We start from the raw sequence: 16790 nt of genomic DNA, 5'->3' as shown, positions 1-16790 counted from the left end.
TGGTGGCTCCCGGGACCGTGAGTTGCGCTCTGGAAAGCGGGGTGCTCTTCGCAGGGGGCTAAGTACTCCTCTGACTTCCCCGGGGCGACCCGGGATTCCAGTTCTGTGGCTGCTCACTCCCAGGAGGCCCCTGGCTGGCAGCACAGACCCCTCAGCGGTCTCTCCGACCCCCCCAGAACTGGCCATCATCCCAGGGTCAGCTGGGCCAAACAGTGTGACCCAGCAACGACAATAGACGCGCCCCAGCCTCACCTGGCTGACGAGGCCGTGAGTTTTGTCAGCGAGGGGGATCTGCCTTCCAAACCCTGCCCTTGATTCCAGAGGCCACCTCCTTTTCATGGCACCCGGCGGCCCAGTGGCAGCTTCTAGGAGGCCAGACCGCTGGCACCACTTCTCCCCAGGGGAAACTGAGAGTCTAGGTGTTGCTGAGGGGATCGCCCAAAGACAGGGTGGAGCTCACAGCACCCCCTGCTCAGGGCACACTGCATGCCCGCCCCCTCGCCACTCCCCTGCTCGCCCCAGGGACAAACCTTCCCCAACCACCTCTCCCGCGAGTTTTCGGTCTCCACCGGATTTCTGATCAGCTCTCCCTGCTTTCGTAACATGGAGAAGGAGGCCAGGGAAGGAAAACATCAGAACTAGTTTGCTAAGCACTTGTAACCTCTGTTGTGACTTACCCACATCTCACTGCGATTCTGTCTCACACTTCCTTCCTCCCGGCAGGCTGGGTGGGTGGCTCTCCGCTCACTCAGGACCGTCCTGAGCCCTCCGGAGCCCCTCTGCGGTCCTGGGTGGTGATCCCCAGAGGCAGGAGCTTAGGGGCATCGAGCCCTTGCATGAGGAGGCCTCCGGCCAGCAGGAAGCAGGTGGTATAAAGCCCCAGATGGCAAGTATCTCCCTGCTCAGCAAGCCCAGGGCCAGGAAGCCCCAGGGCCAGGCTCATGGACCCGGCAAGGAAAGGGGGCTCCCTGTAGCAGGTGCAGACGGTGGCCACCGGCCCCTCCACATGGACCCAGAAAGGGGCAGGCCCCTCGCCACACTTACCCAGCCCATCTCCCGCAGCAGTCTCGGCAGGACGGGGACCTGAACCCCAGGGTTCTTCACCCCAGCCTGCTGAACACCTGCGGGGCGTGTGGTTGGTCCCTGCCAGGGGACAGCATGGCAGTCCTGGCCCCAGATCAGGGTGGAGGATTTCATCAGAGGTCTCAGGGAGGTCAGGGAGGTGAGCATCGGGATGGGCAGAACCTTCCAGAAGCACCCTTCTGGAACGACTAGAAAGAGAGACTCATCCTGGCACCACCACTTATCGGCCTTGGATGAGTGACTTTACCCCGTGTGAGCCTCAGTTTCCTCACCTGGAAAATGGGGCAAGGATTCACTGGGAGGACACGTTTTAGAACATGACATGCCCTTCTGTGTTTTATAAATGTTAGCTACTCATCACATCCCCTCCCCCAAGGCAGGGATCAGCCGTACTGGGGCCCGGAGGCCTGGAGACCAGCTCCGGGGACAGTTAAGCTGTGCAGTGCCTGGAGACGGGTGGGCTCACTGCCTGAGCCCAGCAATGCCGGCCCTGGCAGCCGATCAGACGTGGTGGGTCCCACATGGGAGCCAACTTGGCCGGGCAGACAGGGGCTGCTGGGCTGCCCTGGACACATGGGGGCCTGCCAGGGGCAGGTGCGGACTCGGCTTGGCCCATCTCCTAGAGAATCCTTGGGCGGGGTCCGGCCTGGTAGAGGTGGGCCACATCCGGGGGTACGTCTGGCCAGAGAAGAATGGGGATCTGATTTTCCGGTTCTCCCCCGTCTCCCCCTCTCTCCACTTTTCTTTTGTCCGTCTCTTTGCGTTTTCAGCTCCCTGGACATTGTCGACGGACGGAGGGCTGGAGCGGGTAATGGGATGACCACGAGGCAGTAGTCGTCTTGGTTGAGGGGCCTTGTGGGTCAGGCTGAGGCAGAAACCCTCTCCCCAGGCTGACGGGGGTGACACGTGCTTGCCTGCCACTTTTCGCCGGGGGTTGGTGACCCACTGAGAGGCAAGTAGCTCAAGGGGCTGGGCCATGTTGCAGCCCTGAGTTTCCCCAGCTGGTGCGGGGTGGCCCTGCCTTGGAAGTTCTCCTGACCTCAGATGGCCCGAGGCCAAGTCCTCCCAGCTAGTTCCTGGCCTCAACATGCTGCGTGTCCTCGGCCGAGTGCCCCTTCCCGGGCCTTTGTCCCTTGGGTGCAGAGATCCGGTTGGCCCAGTATAGGCGGAGATCCTGTGGTTTAGCCCACCCACTCCGAGTGGCCCCAGACAGGTGCCTGGCAGGGAGGCCTTCATCCTGTCCTTTGTCACCTTCCAGACTGTTGTCCGGATCTGGAGCGCTATTTAAAGAGCCTTCCCTGAGAACCCCCAGTGCTGCTGCGTCGAGAGGGAGCACTCCAGACCATGGTAGGCTGGGGCTGCCCTGCCTCCTGACCCTGACCTCATTCCTCAACTCTGACCTCATCCTGTGACCTTGATTTCATTTGTGACTCTGACCTTCACCTCATGCCTGAACTCACCCTGACCTTGACCTTGCTCCTCCCACTGACATCCTTGACCTTGACCTCATGTCCCTAGTCCTGACCTTTTCTTCACCCTTGATGTTGTCCCTGCACCTGGCCCACCCTGGACGGTCCTTAACGGGTGGCCAGTCTATCCACGTAGGTCCTGATCTGGGTCTCTGCTTCCCGGACTTGGTGGGGGCTGCTGAGTTGAAGCTGCGGGGGTGGGGGATAGGAACGAGGAAGAGGAGGGCAGAGGAAGGAGGGGGCTAGGCTTAGAGGTTTCATGGCAGAAGCAGGGCTCTGCTCCCATTGACAGAGGACATGGTTCCTGGGGGGTCGGGGTTGATATTCCAGGATAGCCTGGGTCCCATGCACACTGGCATGGGGCCTGTCCTGCTGCCCTCCCCCTGTCCCTGTCTCCAGCCCCTTGGGTGTCCCTACAGGGTCTCAACAGCACCGCTCTTTCACGTCTCTGTGTCTCACACCTTCGATCTTCCTCTTGGCCTGAGAACTCGGACCCGGCTGTCAAGCCTCAGCTCAGAAGCCACCCCCTCCGGGAGGTCTGCCCTGAGTGGCCCAGTGGCCCAGGGGCTTCTCTGTGTCCTCAGTGTCTGCCTCTCCCTCTATGGCTCTCCACTGATCACCTGTCTCCTGGCTGGACTGGGGGCTCCTTGGGGACAAGACAGGGCCAAATTCAGCTCTGTGTCCCTGGGACTGGGCACAAGGCCTGGCTGGAGGTCAGCAGTTGCCTAATAAATGTCCTGATGCTCGGAAGGAGGCATTACCTTGGTTTCATAAATGGGGACACTGAGACTCAGAGAAGGCCACTGATTTTCTCAATATCACGGGGCTGTGAGCAGCAGAGCCAGAATTAGAACTCAGGTCCGGTGACCCCCTTCTGCCCCGAGGTGTTCCGTTCAGAAGATTTTTTATTTTCTAGGGGTACATTGCAAAAGGCAATTTCCAAGACAGCTGGGCTGGCCGGGGTCCCAGCTAGGAGATCAGAAGGCAGGTCAGGGCTCTGGGGCTCAGGGTCCCGTCTCCTCTTGGGGGTTCTGGAAGAGGGCCCGGCACACAGTGGGGCGACGTTCCACAAGAGGGACATGAAAGGCTGGCTGAGGCAGGGATGGGGGAAGCCAAGGTCGAGGGCAGGTCTGAGAAGAGAAAGGGCAGAATATCCCACAGACGGAAGTGATTGTTTTTTATTAATCAGAGGGAAATGTATATGTAATTATGTGAGATGAGCTCCTCAGGGAGGTTCCTTTCTTTATGATGTCTGAAGGGATTTATAAATATTACAGAGGTTTTACAGCATCATAACGTCCTGGCTACCCTGCCAGCCCCCTTTCAAAGGATTAGTGGAGACAAAGCACCCAGTAATAGCTAATTATAAGTCAGCCTGGGAGCCCGAGGGGGAGTGGGGGTGGGGGCGGGGTGGGGGTGGGGGGAAGGAGTGAGCTCGGGGAGACCACACAGGGGCTGGGGTGCAGGGGGATCCCACGCTCTGGGGTGGGGTAGGCAGGGGGCTTGGCACAGAGGGCGGTGCCCGCTGAGATGGAGGCGGGGGCTGGGGGTGGGGGGCTGGGGGCGGGAAGCCGCTGTCCGTGGGGACCCCGCCTTCCCCCTCCCGGGCTGTCCTTGCTTGCACCGCCAGCCAAGCCTGAGCCCTGGTGATGGCTGCTGAGGGAAAGGCCCCCTGGGGGAATCTTGGGGACCCAGAGCTTTCAGGGAATGCGTAACTGTGGGCTCTCAGGCCCCTGATATCCTGAAAGAAGCAAGTAGAGGCAGGAAGGCTGGCCGGAGACCCTCCACGTGGGTGGCCTCCTGCTCTACCTGCTGCAGAGATGGGCCCTGAGCTCTGGGCAGCCGTTTCCCGACGGATCTGCACTCTGAGCCGGGCCCTGGGTGGGTGCAGGGGAGCCCGCAGATGGGATGGACACAGGGAGCCGTGGCCGGACGGTATCCTCTCTGCTGTCCTTCCTGGGTCTCCCCCCGCCAGCTCAGGAAGCCACTGACTGGCCCGTGGGGTGGGGAGGGGGCCCCCAGGCCTCTGGCCTCAGCGGATCCGCAAGGCTTCCTCAGGAGCCCTGTCTGTCTGCTACACCCCGCAGCCGGGGGTGGCGTTTGGGACTGTGACACTCTGGGAGGTGGGACGAAAGGGCGGGCCGGGTGCTTGGCTGACCTCCAGAGCAAGGGTTTCTGCAATGCCCCCCCGCTGGCATCTCACAGGCACCGAGAAGGGCCCGCAAGAGAGCGGAGGGCGGAGCCAGCTCCAATGTCTTCTCCATGTTTGATCAGTCCCAGATCCAGGAGTTTAAAGAGGTTGGTCAGTGCCCTCTGGGGCCACCGGGAGGGTTAATGCAACGCATGGAAAGCACCCATGGGGCCGGCGAGGCCTGGGTCGCCCTCAGTCCCTGGGGATGATGATGTCACCCTTCTTAGGGGCCACCCCGGTGCCCCTCCCCGTCTAGAGGTGTGACTTGTCTTCCTTGGGCAGCCCCCGCCCCTCCTTTGCTTGCTGTGTGACCTCGGGAGAGTCCTTCTGCTCTCTGAGCCTCAGTTTCCCTGTCTGTAAAATGGGGTTGCTGTGAGCATGAGGGGGAGGGACGGGCGTGGCGCCCAGCACGCAACGGGAGCAGAGTGGGTTAGCCGACGCTCTCTGGCTGGTGCCATCTGAGCCGGGACAGCGGCTGGCCGGAGGGGTCTGTACGGCTGTTACCCAGGCAGCATGGCCCCTGTGGGTGGGGGGCGGCTCTGGGAAGCCCGGGCTCAGGTGGGTGGGTCGCTGGCCGTTCAGTACCCACGTCTCACCAGGCCTTCACCATCATGGACCAGAACCGGGATGGCTTCATCGACAAGGAGGACCTGAGAGACACCTTTGCTGCCTTGGGTGCGTGACCAGCAGCTGTGGAGGTTCCGGGCTTGGGGCGGAACCGAGCCCAGCCCTTCCGGGAGGAGTGGGCGGCTGGGGACAACAGGGGCTTGGGTGCCGTTGGGGGGCAGGGGAGGGGCAGCCAGTGCCTGGAAGGTTGGCGGGTGGGGGGGGGGGTGCTCCTTCAGGTGCGGGAATGGCCCTTCCAAAGGCCTGGTCTGGAAAGCCCGGGTGGGGTCAGGGGTCAAGAGAGCAGTGGGGGATGCTGGGGCAAGAGGCTGGACACGTCCGCAGGGCCCAAGGCTGCCCGGCTTTGGTTACCAGGGGAGGGTTTTGCACCTCTAAGGGCCCAGGGAGAGGCCTTCAGGCATGAATGGGGTGGGGGTCAGGCCGGGGGGAGAGGGCATAACCAAGTCCCGTCTGAACGAACTTGGAGCTCCTGGAGATGTGACCGTCCGCTGGGACCATGGGGGACCCGAGTCCCCCACCTCCAGTTGACCTCATCCCGGGGCCCATGAGCCCCGAGGCCCAGGTCTTCCGGCCCCTATGCACCTGGGCTCCACCTTCTTTGGGCCTCAGTTCCTTCATCTGCAAAATGGGGATAATCGCCAACTGGTTCTCCTTTCTAAGGAGGCTGAGGTGGTGGCGGGAGTGGGGGAGGCTGGGAGAGCTGACTGTGGCTGAATGTGTCGCCCTTCCTGAGGTCCCCGGGCAGGTAGGCAGGGCCTGAGGACAGCTGAGCTGGGAGACCCTGTAGGACGCTCCCTGGTCCTGAGCTCTGCTCTCCTGGAACTGCCTGCAGGCAGGGGCCCCTGTGTCCCTCATTATGCTCCTGGGTGTCCCCACTCCTCCCCTCCTCCAGGCCGCATCAACGTGAAGAACGAGGAGCTGGAGGCCATGGTGAAGGAGGCCCCCGGGCCCATCAACTTCACCGTCTTCCTGACCATGTTCGGGGAGAAGCTGAAGGGTGAGTGAGGCTCCGGGTGGCCCCGGGGAGCGGCTGGGCAGCCTGGCCCTGTGTGCGGACAGCCGGGAGCGAGGTGTAGCCCCCGGATGCCAGCCCCCTGGGTGCACACACCCCGCCCCAGGGGCCTCTACACCACAGAGTAGCGGTAACTGTAATAACACCCGCCTGCAGGGCTGGGGGTGGGGGGCGCCAACGGGACAGTTTTGTGAGAAAACCCTCCGCCCACCATCAGGACGGGCCCCAGCCCTGCTTCCCTACCCCCGGGCTCGCTCGTCTTACCTGCTCTGCCTCATTACCCACTGCCGATGGGAGCAGGGGCACCGGAGGGCGTTCTGGAAGTTCCTGTGGCTGACCCCGGGGCTGGACAGGTCACTCACACAGCTTGCAGGGAAAGGATCAAGGGGCTGAGGGGTGTCACCACCCCTGCCCCGGGTGTCCCAGCATCAAAGTGGCGGGGGAGAGAACCTAACCATGGCTCCCAGCTCTTACCACCATACCCTGGGGTCAGGGCAACTCTGTCCCTTTCTCTCCGGGCCACAGCGAGCTACCTTCCACCCCTCAGTAACATCTTCCTGGGCTGGAAGATTCTAGGCTGTGGCTGCTCTGGGAGGTGAGCCTTGTCACCCCCCACCCTCAGGCTGCCTGATGCCCTCCCACTGACCCCCAGGGTGACCCCGGGCAAGGCTCGTCTGCTTTGCACCTCGGTTTTTTTGTCTGCAAAATGGGGTTGTGTTCGTTTCCTGAGGCCACTCTAGTTAATAACCACAAGCTGGTGGCTCGCAAAAGCAGCAACGTGTTCTCTCAGTTGTGGAGTCTGGAAGCCCGACATCTGGCAAGAGGCTTTAGGGGAGATCCTACCTCTGTGGCCACACTGCTCCTTCCTCTTCTGTCTGTCCGTCTCCCCCTGCCTTGAGCTCAGCAGGACACTTGTCACTGGATTTAGGGCCCACCAGCCCAGGGTGATTAGCCCAGGGTGATTTCCCATCTCAACATTTCCTTACATCTGCAAAGGCCCTTTTTCCAAGTAAGGTGACATTTCCAGGTTCCGGAGACGAGGACATGGGCGTATGTTCTGGGGGCCACCATCAACCCCACTGCAGGGGTGGACCCCCAGCAGCATCACAGATTGCGTCTGGCAAGAAATCATAATACCCTCATGGGCTGTGTCCTGCCAGAAGGTACAATAACCTCTACACACGCTGTCCTCACTGTCCTGCTTGATCCTGGAGCTAGAAGGCCAACAATTGACCTGTGACCTAACAGCCCCACCCTCCCACGGGTAGGGACGAGGAGACCGAGGGCCAGACATGGAGCCTGGGCCTGGCCCTCCTCCGGAAAGGGAAGCCGTTAGGGGTTATTGCTGGAACTGGGCCCCAGGGGCTGGGCCCAGGGTCCGCTCTTGGGAAAGACACGCGTGACCCCGGCCAGTGATTCTGCAGGGAGGCCTGAAGTTCATGTCGTGCACTGCTGAGCTAACAGTTATGACCCAGGGCCAGGCGGGGCCAAGAGACTGCAGCTTTTTCTCATTTTTTGCGGGCGTGGCAGGACAGGGGTTCCATCTGAGCCTGTCATGTGAACTTGGCTGAGCCTGCACGCTTGGCCAGTGGTGGGGACAGGAGCCGGGGGCTAGGACAGGCACCGCCTCATCCTCTAATTGGGGCGCGGACACTTGGTCCCAACGGCCGCTGCACCCCATCTGGTGAGGTTCGCAGTCCGCGGGACAGAGAGTCTCTGGGAGGAGAGACGGGAGGATCAGGCTGTGGTCACTGTCCGGCCACTGGGCCTGAGCCCCGGGTAGCTGGTCCTCAGGAAAGTGGGCCGGAGCCACCTGCCCCTACTGCCGGGGCTCTTCAAAAACCCTGGGAGGCCGAGAGCTCCCACCAGCCCCCCCCATAATCCCTCGGGCACCCCTTCTCTGCTTTCACGGCCAGGCTGTGAGGGCCTGGGGCTCTGCCCTGGCTGGACCCTGGGCTGAGCCTCTGGGCTGGGCACACGGGCTCCCCGCTGCCCTCCCCAGAGGAAGCCCACTGCCGCGCCCTCCATGAGCCCCCAGGCCAGCACTCGGTGGCTCGGCCAGCCTCAGAGGCACCGAATGACCCGGACAGCAAGACTCCTGTCTTAGCAAGGCTCCAGTCCGCCGGGCAGGAGCCCAGAGCAGCACAATAAGCAAGGGCTCTGGAGTCCAAAGACCTGGCTTCTAACCCTCCCTCCCCTCATTAGTGGGGGCCTCAGGCAAGCACAGAGCCCCCCTCTGCCTCAGTTTCCTCTTTGACAAACTGAGGACATCAATACCTACCCCACGGGGTGTCCTGGGGGTTCCATGAGATAAAATGGCACGGAGCACTCAGAGGTGTCTGTGACCGTGATCAATCCGTGTTTGACAAGATCTGTACCGTTGACGACCCGTCTCTGTCAACTGATCCTGGGAGGCGGGCAGCAACCACCGTCCTTGCCTCCATTTCACTGGTGACGTAGCTGGGCCTCGAAGAAAGAAGGGGACGTCCCTGGGCTGCGGTGAGCAGGGTGGCAGTGTGGCAGAGGGCAAGGCGCTCAGGCAAGGGTCACCAGGTCACCTGCCGTCATCCAGAAGCCGTGAGGCCTTGGGCGAGACCCTGAGTCTCTCTGGGCCTCAGTCTCCCCATCTGCACAACCGGGGGCTGGGCGTTCGACCCTGTTGTGGAAGTCGACACACTTCTGATGCCAAACCCGCGCTGCGGGGGTGGTCAAGCAGGGGCTGCTCTGGCTGTGCTCCTCCCCCACCTCACTAATCACGACCTCTGAGCTTCAGTTCCTCCGTCTCCAAAATCAGGCCAGTCGTCAGGAGGGGGAGGCATGAACCAAGTGCTCAGTTGGGGTGTCCACGCACCGCGGGGCAGGCCGCTCACAGGCCTTCCTGTTGCTCCCACTCCTTGTTTCTCAGGAGTCTCCCTTCTCTTGCTTCCACTGGGTCTGGCCCCCGCTCTGGAGGGGAGGAAGCCCCTCCACCCCCCTCCACCCCCAGCCCCCGCCCAGCCCTGGCCTCGTCACCCTAGCTCTCTCCCTGCCTGCATGTCCTGCTTCCAGGTACGGACCCAGAGGAGACCATTCTCCACGCCTTCAAGGTGTTTGACACCGAAGGGAAAGGTTTCGTCAAGGCTGATTTGTAAGTCCCCTCTGTCCTCCGTTCTGGGTTTTCTGTCCCCAGAGGCTCAGGTGATAAGCCAGCTGGAGTGAAGTCAGGCTGGATGGCGGCTCAGTGTCCTCCCGACCCGATGCTCAGGCACCGTGCGACCGGGAGCCAGGAGGGCGCCGCCCTGCCCAGCTGAGCCGTCACTCGATGTGCCCCTTCCCCTGTCTGGGCCTCAGTGTCCCCACTTCTGTGTGGAACTGTACAGGGAGTATGGAGTCACCAGGGGTGGGTTTCCCAGTGGCGAGAGGGAGTGGCGGTAGAGGGGGGCCTTGAAGGGCAACTATGGGTTGCCTAGGCTGGGGAAGGGAACATTCTAGATGCAGGAACACGGCGGTGAAAGGCCAGGGCTTGGCATTGCGAGTTTGGCCAGGGGGTGGCTGGACTCCGGGTCCACCCTGGGGGCATGGGAGAGCCTGAGGTGGGGTCAGATGGGGCGAGATGACCCCCAGCCTGGTGGAGGAAGGACGGGGTTACGGTCATCGCGAGGGTGGGGACAGAGGGGAGCCGATGGGTCGTTGAAACACCAGAGGCCAGTGCCAATAGGATCCAGGGTTCTGGGGAGAGGTATGGGGGAGGGGACACAGGAAGGGACCAGCTCAGCTGGGGATGCACAGCGTGAGCGGCTGAGGGCAGCTGTCTGGCGGGCCACTGGGCTGGCATTGTAGAGGTGGGGACTCGGACGCCTGCTATCCTCAGCCCAGCGAGAGCACTGAGCAGAGAGCTAAGGGCTGGGGGCAAGGGTGGCAAGCCCAGGGATTAGGACACGGAACTGTCCCTGGGCGGTCCCTTCAGAGCCTCCAAGGTCTCTCCGGGCCTGTGGGTAACCCGGACACAGGCAAGTTTCCTCCCCAGGCACGGGCTTTCTGAAGGATTACTGTGATGCTTGAGGCCTTGACTTGGCTGCCTGCTAGAATCATCACATAACAGGGGTGGGGGTGGGGGGCTGGGCAGTGGTGAAACAGGGAGGGTCTGTCTACTCTCACACCTTCTCACCGACCCCCAGCCCCCAAAGTTGTGAGTCACATGCTCGCCAGGGGTAGACAAGGGGACGTTCGGGGTTCCTGCAGGCTGGGACCCTCTCCTTCACCCCTCCTCCAGGGGTCCACGGTTCCCACACCCATCTTGGGGGCCCCCGGGGGGCACTGAGGGCGACCCCCGCGGTGGTCGGGATCCACCAGTGCGGGGCCAGGAACACCTTACGGACTCAGTTTGGGAACCGAAGGCCCCACCCCCCGGGGTATCGGACCCGGAGGACGTGGCTGCCCGCCAGGCAGGCCACAGCAGAGGCTCTGCCAGCGACGGAGTCTGTGAACAGTCCCCAGCTCGGAGAGCTGGAAACTGTGACTGTCCCACAGTAACGTAAATAATGGAAAATGTGCGTCGGCCTTTAGCGGGCTTGCCATGCTGGCGCCACGGGACGCTTGGCGCTCGGGCCTGGGGTCCCTCCCCCGCCCGCCATGTCCCCTGAGGGCCCATCTAGTCCTGTCCTGCCCCACCTCCTGCTGCTCTTCCGGGCCCCGCGGACAGCTGCTCCCCAGGACCACCCAGGGACACGGGCCCCACCCGCTACCACAAATCCTTACCCTTCCCGAGCCTCGGTTTCCCTCGGTGATGGGGGACCGCTGGCTCTCACTTCCAGGGCCAGGAGGAGCAAACGAGACCCGGGCAGGACACGGGCTCAGCCCGACCCCTGGCTGAGCGCGAGCAGCTTGTACTCTCGAAAGCCCGGTTGTAGACGTCAGCCAGAGGCACCAGCTGAACTAGTGGTCCATCTAGAACCGAGAAGGAGGGGCTCCCCTCCGTGACCTGGAGGTTGATTATTACTGCATGATGGGACATCAGAGTGGGCCCTAAGGTCATGTCAGGGCCCCAAGTTCACTTCTTTTGGTCCCTGCCTGATGTGTGGAGGAGAGTGTGTGTTACCAAGGAGGAAACTGAGGCCAAGAGGCGAGGGGTCCACCCCAGGCGACACAGACATCTGGTTGGTGCCTCCTGGGGCAGGGCTCCTCCCCACAGCCTGCCTGCCCTCATGACCCCCGGAATCTGCGTGTGCACGCCCGGGGTGGCCCTTCTCCTGAACGTGGCCCTTCCTCTTCTTTGAGCAGCATCAAAGAGAAACTCATGACCCAGGCGGACCGGTTCAGTGAGGAGGAGGTAAGTGCGGGCTTTTCAGGGCTCCGCCCGGGGCTGCTGATCTTTCTGGAAGGTGCGGGCCGGCCCCGGGCCCATCCCAGCAGCCCCTCCTCTGGAGATCGCTCTTCCTCAGATGCTGAGGTGTTGACCCCCTTGGATGAGAACAAGGATGGGTGGGGGCGGCCGTGGGACCCCGGCCTCTGGGCCCTCCATCCCTGCCTCCAACCGCAGAGAGGGGAACAATGTTGTGCCCCACGGCCTCGGGTGACCCCCTGCTCCCGACCTTCATCCGGGCCGACTCCCTGCTCCTCCCCCAGGTCAAGCAGATGTTCGCGGCTTTCCCTCCAGATGTGTGTGGCAACCTGGACTACAGGAGCCTGTGCTACATCATCACCCACGGCGAAGAGAAGGACTAGGGGTCCAAGGGCCCCCCCCCCTTCGGAGGCGGCAAACACCGGCGGTGTTTCGGGGGCGGCCACTGGGGAGGCCCCGCAGCCAATGTGTGTAAAGAAAACGCTCCCCTCGCCCCGTGGGCTGGGGGCAAAGCAAGAATAAATCGTGCAAGCAAGGCCTGAGTTTTTGTGATTAATGCCCCGGTGGGGGAGACAGCGAAACATTCCCGCGTTGTTGGTTTTTCCAAAATTTTCACTTCCCCAGCTTTGCTCAAATGTTCCTGATGAGCTGGTGTTTAGAGCTAATTGACAGTTTTAACGGTCCCCAGCTGGGCCACAGGACATTGCCTTCATTTATGGAGCTTTGGTTGGGCACCTAGGGCGGGCCAGACCCCGTGCCAGTCCGGGGGACACAGCAGAGGAGCAAGCCCTGTCCCTGAGCCAGAAGGCCACGCAGTGAGGAAGACAAGAATCGGGGTGGAGACACGGGGAGAGGGGTCGGAGCAGCCCAGAGGGGACCCGGCAGCTGGGAGATGGGCTGAGGCCAAGAAGGTGGAGACGAGGGGGTGGATGCAAGGGACACGTAAGGAGTAGGCGAGGACTCCTTGAGCAGGATGCACTGAACACCAACCATAAAATAAAAGCTCATCAAATGGACTTCTTCAAAATTAAAAACTTCCACTCAGCAAAGACACCTTGAAGAGTGTGAAAAGGCAAAGCCCAGTGCTGGGAATAGATTTTGACAAAGATCTCGTATCCCGAATATACTTTTCAAAAATCCGGGGCACCTGGCAGCTCAGTCAGTGAAGAGTCCAACTTCGGCTCGGGTCACGAGCTCGGTTTGTGGGTTCGAGCCCCACGTTGGGCTCTGTGCTGACAGTTCAGAGCCTGGAGCCTGCTTCAGATTCTGTGTCTCCCTCTCTCTCTCTGCCCCTCCCCGACTTGTGCTCTCTTTCTCTCTGTTTCAAAAATAAATAAACCTTAAAATAAATAAATGGTAAGATGTCCACACATTGGAACACCACACAGCTGTAAGACTAAGCTGACACGCGCCGTAACAAGGTGACTCTGATCTATGACATTGTGCGGAAGAAGACACACAAAAGGGGCACCTGGCTGGCTCAGTCGGAGGAGTGTGCAACTCTTGCTCTTGGGGTTGTGAGTTCGAGCCCCACGTTGGGTGTAGAGATTATTTAAAGTCTTTAAAAAAGAACAAGACACACACACCAAGAGAGTATACTTCCTTCTTTAACTTATTTTAATGAGAATATATTTAAAAATAACCTCTTATTGAGATATATAATTCACGTACCATAAAATCCACCGTTTTTAAAGTGTATCCTTCAGTGGCTGTTAGTACACTCCCAGGGTCATGCAACCATCACCACTGTCTGTATCTAGAACATTACCATTGCCCCCAGAGAGAAAGTTGTTGGCAATCATTCCCCATCCGTTCTGTGCCAAGTTATGCTGGCAACCACCCATGTATTTTCTTTATGGATTTGCCTACTCTAGACATTTCATGTAAATGGAGTCATACGATATATGGCCTTTTGTGTCTGGCTTCTTAGCGTAATGTTTCTGTGGCTCAGCTGTGTTGCGGTATTTCATTCCTCTTTATAGCTGAATAACATTCCGTCGCATGGCTAGACCACACTGTGTTCCTCCGTTCATCTCCGGATGGGCATGAGGGATGTTCCCACTTTGGGGGCTCTTATGAATAACAGTGCTGTGAACATTCATGGGAAGTTTTTGCGTGAGCGTGTTTTTGATTCTCTTGGGCAAACACCTAAGAGTAGGATCGATGGGTCGCATGGACGCGGAACTTTTCCAGGAACTGCTAAGCACCTTTTCAAAGTGACTGCACCATTTTAAATTCCCACCGGTAACGTTTCGGGGTTCTACTTTCTTCACATCCTCACCAGCACTGTTATTTTCTGTGGGTTTTTCAAAATGGTTTTAATTTTTATTGTTTTAAAGTAAGCTCTATACCCATGTGGGGCTTGAACTCCCAACCCAAGATTAAGAGTTGCATGGTCTACCAGCTGAGCCAACCAGATGCCCCATTGTTGTTATTCTTTATAATTTCTTTTTTTTTAATGTTTATTCATTTTTTTGAGAGAGAGAGAGACAGGGTGTGAGCAGGGGAGGGGCAGAGAGAGAGGGAGACACAGAATCCGAGCAAGCTCCAGGCTCCGAGCTGTCAGCACAGCTGACAAACCATGAGATCATGACTGAGCCGAATTAGGATGCTCAACCGACTGAGCCACCCAGGCACCCCCTATAGACTCTTTAGATATACGATTTGCAAAAATTTTCTCCAATCCTGTGTGTTGTCTTTTCCTTTTCTCGACAGTGTTATTTTATGCCTATTCTTTCCTTTAAAAGTTTGATAGTTTCAGCTTTCACATTTAGGACACTGAGACATCTTGAAGGTTTGACTATTGTTGTTGTATATGGTGTGAGGTAGGGGTCCAGCTTCATTCTTTGCCTGTGTAAATCCAGTTCTTCCAGCACCATTTGTTGGCGAGACTATGTTCCTCCATTGAATGATTTTGGCGTCTTTGTCAAAGATGAACTGACCACAGAGTTGTATATGTTTATATGTGGACTCTAATCTCCAACTCGTTGACCTGGATGTCTAAGAGCACATACCTTTTGATTCCACATCCGTGGAGTTCAAAATCAGGTGAAACTAATTTACGGAGGTAGAAGGCAGAATAATGGTTATTTCTGGGGCGAGGAAGGGCCATGAGAGAAACCTGTGGGAGATGAAAATGCTCTGTGTCTTGATCCGGATGGCAGGTACTCAGGTATAGACACGAAAGATGATTGAATTGAATGGTATCATTAAGATTCATGCAGTTAAGGCACTTTACTGTATTTATGTCATATCCCAACAGGAAGGAAGGGAGCAAGAAAAGGAAAAGGAAGGAGAAAGAAAGAAAGAAAGAAAGAAAGAAAGAAAGAAAGAAAGAGAAGGAAGGAGGGAAAGAGAAAAGACAGCTTGGTTAGGAAATAGGTGGAGATGATGGGCATCGGGGGTGGGGGGGATCCATGGGGACAAGGCTTTGCTGACCAGTGGCCTCATGCCCTGGGCAAAGTGCCTCCGGGGAGAGAGGCTGAGCTCAGTTTGGGGCCGTTGAATGTGAGTGGCGAGGCTCTGGAGGCAGCTGGATGCTACATCTACGGCTCTGGGAGGCAGTGGCCCGTGTGCGGTGCAGAGCCAGGACCTGGGCTAGCCTGTGAACGGTCAGGCAGCAGTGGGACAAGAATAAGCCACGGAGTAACCCTGAGCCCTCAGAGCAGGAGGAGGACCGGGCAGAGACCAGGCTGGGAGGTGAGACCTGAGGTAGAACATCAGGTGGGGAACCGGCAGCGACGTCGCATCCAAAGCGCCGGGCCCAAGGCTAAGGTCTGCACGTGTTCTTAGGCGGCTCAGCCCTGGGAGTGCAGGGCAGGAAAGGGGGGCACAGAGCTTGTCCGAGGTCAGTGGTGGAGCCCAGGGAGCCAGCCTCCCAGCCTGCACCAGTAAGAGTTGCCCCACACTCCCACCCAATGCCACGGGGTGTGGGGGTGGGAGCAGAGTTTGGGGTCACAACAAGGAGGTCCCTTTCCTTGTCCCTCACCTTCTTAAGCTCCTCGATGCCCCTGGGGGAGGTGGGGAGAGAGGGGTGCCCGTCAGCCTTGAGCTCCCCGGCTCGGGCCGCAAGGGCAAGTTCTGCAAACAGGGCCCTGGTGGGACGGGGCGGGCGGGGGGTGGGGGGGGGCGAGGCGCAGGGTAGAAGAGGAGCGATATTCCAAAAAAGCTCTCCCTCCACCCAGGCCTCGTTCCTTCTGCTCTCTAAGAGTCTGGCTTTCCTGGAAATCAGGGACTCAGCTGCTGAGGAACTTGTCAGACCTGTTTGTGCCCTGAGGAACCAGGCCAGAGCCAAGCTGGAAGGAACAGGAGCCATGGGCACCTGCTGGCCCGCCTGACAGCTCCAGGCTGCCCGGCTCCGTAAGGACAGAGGGGCGGCCAGCCAGGATGGCAAAGGAGCCCCGTGCAGCTCGGGAGAGGAGCCTGGAGGCTGTTCCTTCGCTCGTTCATTCCTCCGTCCTTCCGACGTGCATCCACTTACACGCCCCTCTTCGAGGGCCCAGAGATGACCAGTAACACCAATAACACCACCTCTGTCTTCGAAGGTCTCTGGAGCCACGGGCATGGGCGTGAGCTGGCTCCAGCGGCCTTGAGAAAAGAAGGCAGGAGCCGCGTGGTGGGCCAGCTGGGAGTCTGCTGAAGGTTTCAACGCGCTGGACTCTGCCTTTCTTGATGTCTCCGCAGCGTGGCTTGTTCATGGCCTCTCTCCTTCCACTGTGGTTCATTGATGGTCTTGGCTGCCCCTGACCCGAGCCCACAACCAGAGTCCTTCAGTCTGACTCTCCCTCCAGTTCTCGAGGGACACTTGGGTTGGCCCCACGGGGTCGTCCTGTGCTCCAGGAAGCCGGGGAGGCCTACGGAGCTGCCCTTCCAGGGCTGGGGGTTGAGCTTCCTGAAAGCCAGAGAGACGTTGGGAGGAACATGTATGTGGACGGAGTCATCGTGCCTCCTGAGTCATATCTGGGATGGTCCTTTAAAGGTACAAGAACTCCTTGTGGCCTCCCTAACCTCCCCCTGCACAGAGGACAGTAATCCTCTTGGCTCTGGGCTCCAGCTGCACAACTTCGTTTGGTTCCTTGGGTGCCCTAC

The 16790-nt window shown here is 59.5% G+C and overlaps 1 protein-coding gene across 1 annotated transcript; it reads left to right on the top strand.

The window, feature by feature from the left end:
* The first annotated feature begins 2574 nt into the window (after window positions 1-2574).
* Window positions 2575-12226, top strand: MYL10 (myosin light chain 10). The gene is made up of 7 exons (XM_042922209.1): window positions 2575-2684; window positions 4758-4850; window positions 5343-5418; window positions 6263-6367; window positions 9431-9509; window positions 11642-11690; window positions 11987-12226. The coding sequence occupies exons 1-7, from the start codon at window positions 2592-2594 to the stop codon at window positions 12083-12085; spliced, it is 594 nt and encodes a 197-aa protein (XP_042778143.1). The 5' UTR covers window positions 2575-2591; the 3' UTR covers window positions 12086-12226.
* The last annotated feature ends 4564 nt before the right edge of the window (window positions 12227-16790 follow it).

Source organism: Panthera leo, chromosome E3 (genome assembly GCF_018350215.1).
Source record: "Panthera leo isolate Ple1 chromosome E3, P.leo_Ple1_pat1.1, whole genome shotgun sequence".
In the NCBI taxonomy this organism is placed as follows: Eukaryota; Metazoa; Chordata; class Mammalia; order Carnivora; family Felidae; genus Panthera; species Panthera leo.
This window is presented reverse-complemented; position numbering and strand designations above follow the sequence as displayed.

Bases quoted from the DNA above. Each gene is read 5' to 3' on its own strand.
- MYL10 (XM_042922209.1), top strand. From the start codon at position 2,592: ATGTCCCTAGTCCTGACCTTTTCTTCACCCTTGATGTTGTCCCTGCAC. The intron at 4,851-5,342 runs GTTGGTCAGTGC...ACGTCTCACCAG, and splicing joins AGATCCAGGAGTTTAAAGAG to GCCTTCACCATCATGGACCA. The intron at 5,419-6,262 runs GTGCGTGACCAG...CCCCTCCTCCAG, and splicing joins AGACACCTTTGCTGCCTTGG to GCCGCATCAACGTGAAGAAC.